The 12,074-nt window shown below is 38.4% G+C and overlaps 1 protein-coding gene across 2 annotated transcripts in view; it reads right to left on the bottom strand.

Annotated features, from left to right (window-relative positions):
* The window catches only part of TOGARAM2 (TOG array regulator of axonemal microtubules 2), a 61,740-nt gene that overhangs the window by 27,740 nt on the left and 21,926 nt on the right, over window positions 1–12,074 (bottom strand). For both annotated transcript variants that reach the window (XM_087965138.1, XM_087965144.1), the window contains exons 5-8: window positions 8,097–8,275; window positions 7,023–7,072; window positions 3,455–3,636; window positions 940–1,096 (exon numbers count right to left, since the gene is read on the bottom strand). In XM_087965138.1, coding sequence (XP_087821264.1) covers window positions 940–1,096; window positions 3,455–3,636; window positions 7,023–7,072; window positions 8,097–8,275 — 568 coding nt within the window. The remainder of the gene's footprint in view (window positions 1–939; window positions 1,097–3,454; window positions 3,637–7,022; window positions 7,073–8,096; window positions 8,276–12,074) is intronic.

Consider the following 12,074-nt stretch of genomic DNA (forward strand, 5'->3'; position numbering starts at 1 on the left):
GGACTCTCTATCTTTAAAACATAAAACCCATAGAAATTCACCTGATGTCATGAATTTTTCTTCCTTTCTGGTATCTTTATTCAGAGTAAAGACAATCTCATCTAATGTCAATTGTTTACATAAGCAGAATCTCAAACCTTCAGAATCTCATTCCAGCCCAAGATGTTATTCAGGAAAAAAGAGTTCTGAGATTATCACATACCACGTTTTTAGGGGTCTTCCACTTCTTCTTGCATGCTAAAGTTTCTGAATGTTAAGGGAATCTATGATTATGCAAAACTCTATTGAGAACTGTAGTGGAATGTAACCTGGATTCCCAGGAGGGAGGGGCTGAATTCCAGAGGGCAAAGAGACAGCAAAGCTTAAATAGTCTAGAAAGAGAATTAAGAAGACTTCATCCTAGCAATTCTCAGATTATATCTATAGTGATGCAAATAATTGCTTTGGTTTGGCAAGATTTCTGTCTATAGGTGAAGAAGAATAAAAGAAACTGCTCAGAAATTTCACATGTCTTTCTTGCTGAAGACAAGAACCCAGCATGAATGGGGCCAATACCGGCACAGTTGTTTCAATAATTTAAAAAAAAAAACTTTTAAAAATTCATTTTAGCTGGCACTATTTTAAAAAAATGTTGTAAAGCAGCTACTATCAGAATTTTAATTTGCCAATATACTGTAATTCCCGACTAATCTATCGTTGGATGCTGCAACTTCAAACCAATCAGACAATGTGCTTTCTAACAGAGCTGGATTGTTTAACCTATTTTTCCTACTGCTGTCTAGGCTCCATTTTAATCCACCTTAAGTTCACCATGAGTGCAGGGGTAGGGGGAGTGGGTAAGCTCCTTAAGGTTGGCACCAGACCATTTCTAATGTGATCGGACAAAATAAATCCATCTGCAAAATTAAATTTCCCTCTTCTTTTACATTAATCACATACCGTCCAGAACATTTCTTGACTGTTGTTCCTGGATTTTTGTGGATCTTTCATTTTCTCTCTCTTTCACTTTCTCCTTTTCTTTGTGCAAGAACTCTATCTCCTTTCGCTGCTTTTGACGCATTTTCTCCTGAGCTGACTTGGATATTGTGACATGAATCTGGAGGCAATAGAAGCATGCACATGTCATACAAATGTATATATGTGTATGGGTGCAGGTGCAGGCACATACAGAGAGAGAGAGAGTAACTTGTACCCAATAATAAAGAGACAGATTAACTGGTTACATTATTATTATTAATCTATTATAACCCGAATTAAATATTTTATCAATGTGAATGATGGTTTCACGCTCTTCATTTTTCATTGGAGTCTACCTGAATGGTAATGGTAAGCCATGGTAAGTTCTATCAATTTAGCATGGGGGTGTCAAACTCAAGGCCTGGGGGCCAGATCCAGTGGGGTGCTTAGATCTGGCCCACGAGACCGCCCTGGAAACAGTGAAGGACTGGCCCACAGTGCCTCTGCAAAAATGGAGCTCAGGAGGGTGCCCTTCCGAGCTCTGTTTTCGCTGGCAGAAGGCTGCAGGAAGATCCCCCCAACCCTACCCAGGCCAACACAGGTGCCCCCAACATGAGTGACATTGAGCTGGCCACACCCACCCTGGCCATGCCTACCTGGCCCCCCGAGGTCAAACACAACCCTGATGCAGCCCTCAATGAAATCGAATTTGACACCCCTGATTTAGCATGTGTAATTCAGGTTGGGCTTTTAAAAAGTGAGATTCAAGCCATATTACACATGAATCATGACATGGCAGATTCTCTCACTAGATCTCTGAGCATCTTTACACGTTTCTATAAAGATGGAAGAAGGAGCAGCGCTGTTAGAAGAGACTTGAATGCCAGCCATTTAATTCTTGATTTAAGTCTGAAACTAATTGCAAAGCAAAGAAAGGGAAAATGGATCATATGTAACACAGGTACCTGCTGAAGTTTCTTTCATGCTTAACAGCAGTTTTGAGACCAGAAGCCCAATTTACATTAGTGAAATGGTGCAGGAGAAAAAGCATTAAAGCCCAGTTCCTAATGATACAGAATTTGTTATACTCATAAAAACACACCAGCTGCTTTTCAAAGGAAAACATAAGGAACTCTAATCCTGTATTCCCCTTACCTCATATTATTTGTCACCCAAAGTTGGAATTATTAGACAAAGCTTAATTTGAGGCAGATATTGAATCAGAAAAAAATATCAAGGGATGTTGTACAACATCAGAAAAAAATAGAGCAAGAAAAAAGACCTGCAGCAAAAAAAAATTATATAAGCAATCTATTATGAAATCACGTGGATGTATTGCTATTTTGGGACTGAAGTTAAGCCCATACTGACCCTAAAGCTGTTTAGCCCCCCAGATAGAAAAGCTTAAACAACACAATTCTGAATTGATTAGAAAGAATCTGATCTGGGACAGATAAAATGGAAGTGGTAGATACCCTTCCTAATCAAATCACATTGTGTTGAACATAAATTGCTTGTATCAAAGGCCAATTCTCTACTTCACATTTATTATAATGTTCACACATTTTCAATGTGACCTGTATTCTTTTGCATTCTATAAAATGCAATGCTATACTTAAATTATGTATTCATTCTGGTAGCTTTTGCTGTGTGTGGAGTACAAGTGTGCGGATATCACACAGACTTTGTTGATATTACACAGTAATTAATAACAAATGACTCAAATTTATTCCTACCACTTTATTACCTACCATTGAGAGTCAAGCTATTTATAAGCCTTTTTGGTAAATCTTTGAAAAGACCAATATAATGTCTTTTCCTAAGATGCTGGAATGGAATGGAAAATCGTAGCTTTTAATCCAGCCTTTGCCCTGAATACACAGAGGTTGATTTCGAGCCAGGAGCTTTTTCTGCATGATCTATCTCAAGGAGCTATTTGTGGAGAGGAAAGCTAGAGCAGAGAGACTGCCTTGAGCTTTTGAAGAAAAGCCCTTTATAGAAAGGGTGGAGGATGGGTGGATAAATGGATGGAAGGACAGATGGATGGAATTCCAGCCAAGGCCAGCCCTATTGGGCAAAATGAAGTGTGGGGAAGCCACTAAGTTTTTCATTACTTAATACATTATCACTGCCTTTCTGTTGGAGAGGGAAGCATTCATATTGATGGCTGAGATCCTGCATTGTTCATCCTGCCAGTATTACTTCCGGGTTTAGGCCCCATTCCTTCTGTTTCCTCCAGAAATTCCTTTCCAAAGCTCTATCTCAGAAGAGATTCATCACTCATTGCTTGATAATTGCCAGCTTTGCAAATGGCAGAGCCAAGCCTATCAAGCTCAGCTATGATGTCCGCCTTCAAAATAGCATTCCCAATATCCCTTCATGCCAGTTTGAGTGCTTGTAATATTTTCTTTACTTTTTCCTGATAAATGCCAACCTTAAAGGCACCTTGGCCTTCATGCCAAAATGCAAAAAGATGGAAACAGAAACTGAAACATACCCTTCCATTGCTTTCTTTCCATTCATCATCTTTTAACAGGTGATGATTTGAAGGCAAGTCCTCTTCCTTGGCCAGACAGAGAGAGGAGGTGGCCGGTAGCAGTAAGGATGCCAGTGATCCCCCAACAATCTTCAAAGGTGCAGCAAAGCCATTATGGAAAGCAGGTTCAGACAATCTAGTTTCTGATAAGCCAATTTTAAAAAACAATGGAATGTATTACTGTGGACTGTAATTATATATGCAATTTTTAAAAGAGTTTGTGAAGACAGTGAGAGCAAAGAAAAAAAATCAAGGGGCATTACAACGAATTGAATCATTCACTGTAGATGGAGATAAAGGGCTCTTGTTCATAGACAGGTATTGTACCAGTATAAAATTTACTGTCCCATTGATGATCCTCATCCTGCCACAAACACAATGTCGATAAACGCTGCTGTTCTTATTTATGGAATTTAGGAAACATTAAGGTCAGAGATTGGTGTTGCCTCTGACTTTCTTTTCCTCTTCTCTTATCAAACTTCACCCCGCATGAAAATATCCATAAATCACTTTCCCTAAACACAGAATAGGCCGTGCTAAGAAAAAAAAAGTGAATTAAGGCAGAGGGCTAGACTGACAGGTTAATCACCTGTGAAAATTCAATCTGCCTTGTGCAAATATTTTGTATGATTGTATTGCCAGAGAAGCCAGCTGATGGACTCCTTTCAGAGCCAGATGAAAGGATACAGTTCCAGAAGAGCATTAAATCCATCTTCAAAGGAGACTAAATAGCAGCTCACAGCAGATCTGGGAAAGGCTCTCAATAACTATCACCCACTAATGAGGGAATTTATTAAGAATCCTTCCATCTCTACAAGCATGGGACCGTTTAGCTGACCCAGAGGTAGGTTGACATATATGTTTACTCTAATTTCATTACTAAATTGACATAAGCTTCTGAATAAACAATTTACTAAGTCTGCATTACTATTACTATCTTCTTCTTCTTATCCTTCATCTTCTTATCCTTCCTTTCACCCATCTCCTCCCACTTATGACTGCATGAAAGTAACTTTGTTGCTTGTATCCTTATGATTTTTATTGACTGTTTAGTATAATTTGATTTAATTTGATCGCTTATTATTATGATTTAATTGCTTATTTGTACCCTTTGACTACTATTAAGTGTTATACCTATGATTCTTGACGAATGTATTTTTTTTCTTTTTATGAACACTGAGAGCATTTGCACCAAAACAAATTCCTTGTGTGTCCAATCACACGTCAATCACACGGCCAATAAAGAATTCTATTCTATTCTATTCTATTCTGTTCTGTTCTGTTCTGTTCTGTTCTATTCTATTCTATTCTATTCTATTCTATTCTATTTACCTGGGATTTTAAAATGTACAGATGCCAACCATCAATTCCTTGGGAAGGTTGAAATAAACTTATTTCCTTGATACAGAGTGACCTGTTCACACTTTCTAACTGTGTTAGTTCCAGTGGATAATAATTCCCATCAATACTCTCTCTGTGTGTCTCTCCCTCCCTCCCTTCAGCTCCTGAAATAAAGAATAAATACTGTAGCCTCTTTCCTTCTTTCTTATTCTCCGGCCAAGAACTGGCAAGTTGAATTATATGAGGGAAGTTTTTATCTTGGCAGTACAGTAATTATTTATTCCCTGGACTGATCATTACAACCTAAGTTAGAATAAGAAGTGCTCTCTCCAGGTTAGACAGAGCTCATGTGCAGAAGATATGTGTTCTCAAGTTCCAGGCTCAATTCCAAGGCAACTCATCTGAAATCTTGGAAGGAGGTGCGATCAGGGAGCACCAACCCTATTGAGCTAGAGAGACCAATATTTTGATCCTATAACGTGCACAAATAAGTCACAGAGGGACAAAATTGGGTAGGAGAATAAGTAAAAGTTAACTAATGGTGCTAATAAGTGTTATGTGGCAGGAGCTTTTCTGTTTTAGTTCTATTATTATTATATACACAAAAATGTGAAATCATAGCTGTCAGTTCTTTAGCTGGTATTGGCCATCATACACACTGAGTTCTTTCCAAAAACCTAGGATGTTGCACTGAATCGGCATAACATGTGTGCAGCAGATCCAAGCTCTGTGGCCTTTTGTAATTGAGAGGTGGAAATTTTGTCAACGTGCAGATTTTCTAAGTACTGTCCAAGATTTTCCAGTATTATTATGTTATAATGTGAACAGGAATTGAATCTAAATGGCTTTTGTAGTTATATTCTATTTGTTTATAAATTTATAAATATTTATATTCTATTCTATTTCTATTTATCCTAAGATCAGGATCAAGATAGAAGCAGAGAAAAGAGTCAATGAATATGAGCCACAGAAAACTGTAAAGGCCTCAGACAAAAATAACAAAAAGGTTGCTTTGCTATATTACTGTATCCCATAACACAGTATATGCTATATGAATGGTTTAGTGAAAACAGCAAAAATATTAAATATGCATTCTAACATCTTTGACTGCTAGATACTGGATCTAAACTCCAGATTTTGGATCCAGATGAAATACCTGTTCTTGTTTGCAAAGAAATTAAACTGCAGCGTAAAAGAATACAGTTAGCTTAAAGTAGTTATCGCAATAAATTTGTTTTCAAGCGATCTCTGCTGTGGAATAATTATCAAGGCAAGCAGCTTTACCCTTTGAAATTAACACCTTTGACCAAGCAGTCACCCCAGGATAAAATGTGACATTTCATTTTAACACACAACAAGGAATGATCCAGCTGAGCTTTTAATACCAGTGAGAATTTAAAAGGATCTGCTTAAAAAAAAAACCAACGAACTCAAGCTATAAGCCAATCATAATTTATACAACAATGTTGTTTAAAAATCAATAACATATTTTAGTGTGTTTAATTCATTCCAGCCTGGAGCACTTTTACTGCGAAAGCTGCCATGGGGGGTAGGGGGCTATCATTTTCACTATGACAATAGAAATAGGTTATTTCAGCTTCATTAATTTTTATTTATTTCATTTATATTTATCTACTGCCTTTCTCCATAGTGCTCAAAGTAGCACATATGATCTATTCTCATAAAATCAGGTAGCTCAGACAGAGAAATAAAATTCAGATATTACCCAAATAAAAAATTCCTAGTATTCATCTTAATAAGATGAAGATGAGAACCCTCTGCCAAACTTGGTTAATCTTGGGGAAACGAAGCAGGGTCCAACCTGGCTACAACAAAAATTCCAAGAATATCATTTGTATGATTTCCACAATGTCATTAAGAAAGCTACTCTGCATGGATGTTTCCAAGAAGTCACCAAAAGTTATATAAATAATTTTCGTTATTAATTTCCTTTGATTAAAGTACAGTTGATTTTTTTCATACAGTCTATTCTTACTGACCCTACCAATCAGAAGGAGTTTGCCCATCCTTCTCACATAAGAAGGAAAAATGAGAGAATTACCTACTCACTGCCCAGCAGTACTGAATGAGAAAGGGGATCTCCACTGCAAAAGTTTGAAGCACATTTAACTTATCTTGAAATATCCAACCATTGTTTAAGTTCAAATAAATTATTATATGTACCTACCCAGTGTTTTTTTGCTGTTGTCTTCATCATTTCCAGACTTTGATAATGATCTTAAAGATAATTGGGTGGAGGGAAATGAAAAGAGAGAGATATATATATTAAACTGTCTTTCACACAAAAAAGCAAATATAATAATTTAGGGGGCTCTTAGTTAGAAAGAGTTGTGGTGTTGCAGTGGTTAGAATGCAGTACTGCAGGCTAATTCTACTGACAGCTGGCTGCCAGCAGTTCAGCAGTTTGATTCTCACCAGCTCAAGGTTGACTCAGGCTTTCATCCTTCTGAGGTAGGTAAAATGAGGAACCCAGACTGTTGGGGGCAATAGGCTGATTCTTTAAACCACTTAGAGTGGGCTGTAAAGCACTATGAAGCGGTATATAAGTCTAAGTGCTATTGCTATAGAAGAAACTTCAAGTACAATAAGTTGTTGGAACTCCCATTTTGCAGGGAGTGTCTGAAGTGGGCCAAGAAAGTAAAACTAATCAAGACAATGAAATGCTTAATTCATAACTAGCTTACAAACACAAGCAAAACAGAAATTTGAACCAAGAATTTCCCAACCCGTCATTCAGCTATTGTTCAATGCCATAAGCGTCCAGTCCCTCTTCACAAGCTGCTACAAACAAGAACAAGAGAGGACAATTGCCTTGTGGGATTCGTAGAGGCATTTGGTTTCCACTTGAAGAACTAGAAAGCTTTTGGTCTCATTGAGCCCAAACTCTCTTTTTATTCAGAATCTTAGAAATTCGTTTAGTTATACAGCACTGCAGTGTAACTCGTGTTTCTAGTTGAATGAGTGAGATTTAAAATGTTCTTAATGAAATTGAGAAAAGTTTACACAGGACAGTTTATAACCTATTGGAGAAGCCTTCTCCAAAACAACATCAGCGTGACCCAGAAGTATGGGAAGCGTAACTCCCAGGGTTCCCCAGCTAGTCTATCAAAACATTGCTGGGAATTGCAATGCCAGCATATCTGGAAGGTGCCATTTGGTGAAGGCTGCCTTAAAATCAACTAATGAGGCTTTTTAGATGTGACTTTGAGAAAAAGGAACAGGAAAAGCAGAAGAGGCTTACCTTCTTTTGGGACACTCATCTCCGGCAAGTGGGACACATTCTGTCGGTGGTAAGCTTGGAAAGGGTTGTGCAGCCTTCTGGGAATTTTCTTCACATGCCTTTGCTAACTTGGGGATGGGTGGGATCAAAGCAGCACCTAAAGACTTTTTTGGATTCTCATCAGGACCATGCATCCCTATCTACAGGGATGGAAAGGAGAGAAAAAAATAACTTTAAAACTCTGCTGAAAGTGAACCTTGAGAACCAGGTTATTTGAGCAACCGCCTCTTCCCATTTTATCTACTGTTTTTAACTGTTTGTTTTATTATATGCTGTCTAGAGTCATATTTGTTTATCTGAATACTTATCAAATTTATTTGGCACCTATCTATTATACGTGCAGCCATATCAATTAGTTAAAGCAATTCTTAAGTGTATATTGACTTATTGCAATACAAGTAGTCTTTGCTTCCCAATTGCCCATTGAGTAATTGTTTGAAATTATGACAGTATACAAAAAAAAAAAAGCTTCAGAACCAAATTTCCTATTTGCAACCAACAGAGCGTCCCATGATAACGTGATTACTATTCAGCTGCTTCCTAACTGGCTTGTGACAATAGCAATAGCACTTAGACTTACATATTGCTTCACAGTACTTTCCAGCCCTCTCTAAGCAGTTTACAGAGTCAGCCTATTGCCCCCAACAATCTGGGTCCTCATTTTATTCACCTCGAAAGGATGGAAGGCTGAGTCAACCTTGAGCCGATGAGAATCGAACCACCAAACTGCTGGTAGCCAGCACTCAGCAGGAGTAGCCTGCAGTACTGCGCTCTAACCATTGCGCTACCATGGCTCATGACAAGCAGAATTAATGGTGAACACAGAAGTAAAAATCCTAAGTCTTGGTCATGTGATGTTTTATTTAATGACTGTGTTGATTCACATAATGACTGAACAGGAACCGAGGTCATAATCCCATCACAGTCCTCTGATTTTTCCACTTATGACTGTTGTACTTTGTGAAGGAGTTGCCAGTCCCAATTGTGGCTACTAAACAAGGACTTTCTGTTACTAAGCAAGGTGATTGTTAACGGAGTTGCAGCCAATTTAATAACAGTTTTTATCACAGTGTTTAAGAGAACCACTGCAGTTTTTAAGTGAATAACATAGTCTTTAAGCAAATCCAGCTTCCTCCATTTAGTTTGCTTGTCAGAATCCAACTGGGGAGATCACAAGTGGTGATCACATGTCTCCCAGGACACAGCCACTGTCATAACTATCTAAAGTAAAGGTAAAGGTTCCTCTCGCACATATGTGCTAGTTGTTTCCAACTCTAGGGCGTGGTGCTCATCTCTGTTTCAAAGCCAAAGAGCCAACGCTGTCCGAAGACGTCTCCGTGGTCATGTGGCCAGCATGACTAAACACCAAAGGCACACAGAATGCTGTTACCTTCCCACCAAAGTGGTCCCTAGTCTACTTGCATTTTTACATGCTTTCGAACTGCTAGGTTGAAATATAGACCTGTCACCTAAGAGAAGCTTGAAAGGGGATGGAATTACAGAGATCATTTGAGTTGAGGAGATTTAAATATTCCGTTTGGAGCAAACCTATGTCAAATCTATGACAGATAACACTTCAGAAAGGACCATAAAATCAGTAGCTCATAACAAAACTATCAACTCAAGCCACCTGGGGGACCACATTCAGGAAGCCTGAAATGGAACTGAACTAAACATTTCAGCTGAGGCAATAATTCTAATTAGATGGAGAGGCTTCAGGAAAGTTTCTGCACTTATTTCACCGGCTGGAGAAAGTGAGTGATTTGCTTGAGAGTTGTCCTAAAGCCTGCCAATCCTGCTCGAAGCTCCATGCTGCCTTAAGCTTTCTTTTGTCTGAGCTGAACTTTCTCAAAGGCTTCACCTTGTCAAACAAGCTTCAACTAGCCAAGTTATTTTGATAGACAAGGGATACTTTTAATGCAAGAACCAGCAGCTGCTTTGACATCTCACTTGTCAATACCACATAAACGAAAGTTCTTGCGATTTATTTGGACTTGTTGATTCATTTGGACTTGTTTTCAGGCACAGGTATCAAGAACTGAATAATTCTTGTTTAAAACACTAATCTATACTGGCATAGCTAAGAGTCGATTAGACCATTTAGAAAAATCATGCAGGATATAAAACTCCATAATGGAAATCAGAGGTCACGTTATGTTCTCATATAGAGTGTAATACCTCTTTGCCCTTAGGAGGTGGTGCAATGGAAAAGAAAATGACAGGATAATTGGACTATTCTTACTAAAACCAAAAAAACCAAGGGGATAATAAGATGCCCCTCATCCCCAGCTAAACCAAGCTCTGCTTCAGAAAGTAGCAACTCTTGGCCAGCATTGTCAAGTTGAAAAGCTACGCAGAGTCAAGTCTGAGAAACTTGAAAACTTGAGCGGGAGACCATCAGAGCTGTAGGTTACACTGGAAAATCAAAAATCATTCCAAAATAAGGCACTAGCAAGCCACTTCTGTACCATTGCCAAGAAAACTATAGGAATGTGTTCTGAAAGTCAGCAGGACTTAAGCTCAACTTCAAAGGGTCAAAAAACCTTATCTTTTGTTTATGCAGAACATACATTTTTCAGTTGCACAGAAATTCTCAGGAAGCAGAAAGATGAGAGAAAAAAAATCCACATCACATGAAAGCTGAAATATTTCCTTGTTTTTCTGGCTTTTCACTCCATTAATATTAGCTGTGGAATAAGAGCTCCCTCTACTTTTTTTCCCCCTTCTTTTCTTCTTTTTTTCCCCTCAAGAGTTTCAGCTCTTGACTCCTTTTAAATTCTTATTTTAAAAAACTTTACTGGAATAAATTTAACTCTCACTCTCCAAGATATCTATGTATTATTATTCCTACCAGGTAGTCTTGAGTTCTGGCCAATTTTGCAACTCTTTTGACCTTCCACCAAAGTCTGCTTTTCAGAAGAGAAGCCTATTACTTTTTTTTTGTATTAGTGCTCCTCCTGCTGGCCTTTCAACTTCTCAGCCTAAATCAGGGGTGTGCAACCTTGGCAACTTTAAGACTTGTGGACTTCAACTCCCAGAATTCCTCAGCCAGCAAAGCTGGCTGAGGAATTCTGGGAGTTGAAGTCCACAAGTCTTAAAGTTGCCAAGGTTGCACACCCCTGGCCTAAATGATAAGATGCAATCACAGAACCCTTGGTCTTCTCCAAATGCCATTTAATAATGGACATATCAAAGTTACTGCAAGTTATTGATTTTAGAAGAGCATCATATTGCATTGACTGTGCTATAGGAAATATATAGTCTCCCTCAACAACTATTCCCGCATCAGGAATGAATTTTTAATGCAGTGCAGTTCACTTTTTTGATTCTCTACATAGGCTGCTTTACCTTCTTCCAATGATACCAAAGCAAGAGAACAAGGGGGGGATCTGTTGGAAAACTGCCAACCCAAAAGTCCCCAGGAAATGTTACTCTAGTATTTCCAACGGCTGCATCAGCCTCCTGAATCTGGTATCCACCTCCCAATTAGTTAGCAGGCCGGGAATGATGGGAGTTGTAGGACAAAGTTGAGCTGTGCCTTCTCTGGAAACAATAACTTGCGAGGAGAATCAACAATCCATAGATGTAATTCTTATACTTGCATGCTCTCAATCTATAAGCCAGTCCTCAGTGATCTGTTAAGGTCTTTCATTTGACCCAAAAGCAAACGGGGTAGCTTATTTTTGTTTCATATTAACAAGAGGTCATTTTGGTAGTATAGAGCCAAGAAAAATAGAATCATAACACTACTACCCACTTTCTAAAAGGATTTAATGTTAAATGAAGGAAATGGGAGTTAAGCAAGGACTGCTTGGCTTGGGTTACCAGAAGGTCAAAGCATGGACCTAATGAAGAGTTTAGGGGCTACAGTGGCTGTTAACTCTGTAGAATAATGGATTTCCATTATATGAAGCAAGACTAGTTCAGTGCTAGGTAAAA

Source organism: Notechis scutatus, chromosome 1 (genome assembly GCF_049901735.1).
Source record: "Notechis scutatus isolate UNSWTSFEM ecotype Mainland chromosome 1, rNotScu1.2, whole genome shotgun sequence".
NCBI lineage: Eukaryota > Metazoa > Chordata > Lepidosauria > Squamata > Elapidae > Notechis > Notechis scutatus.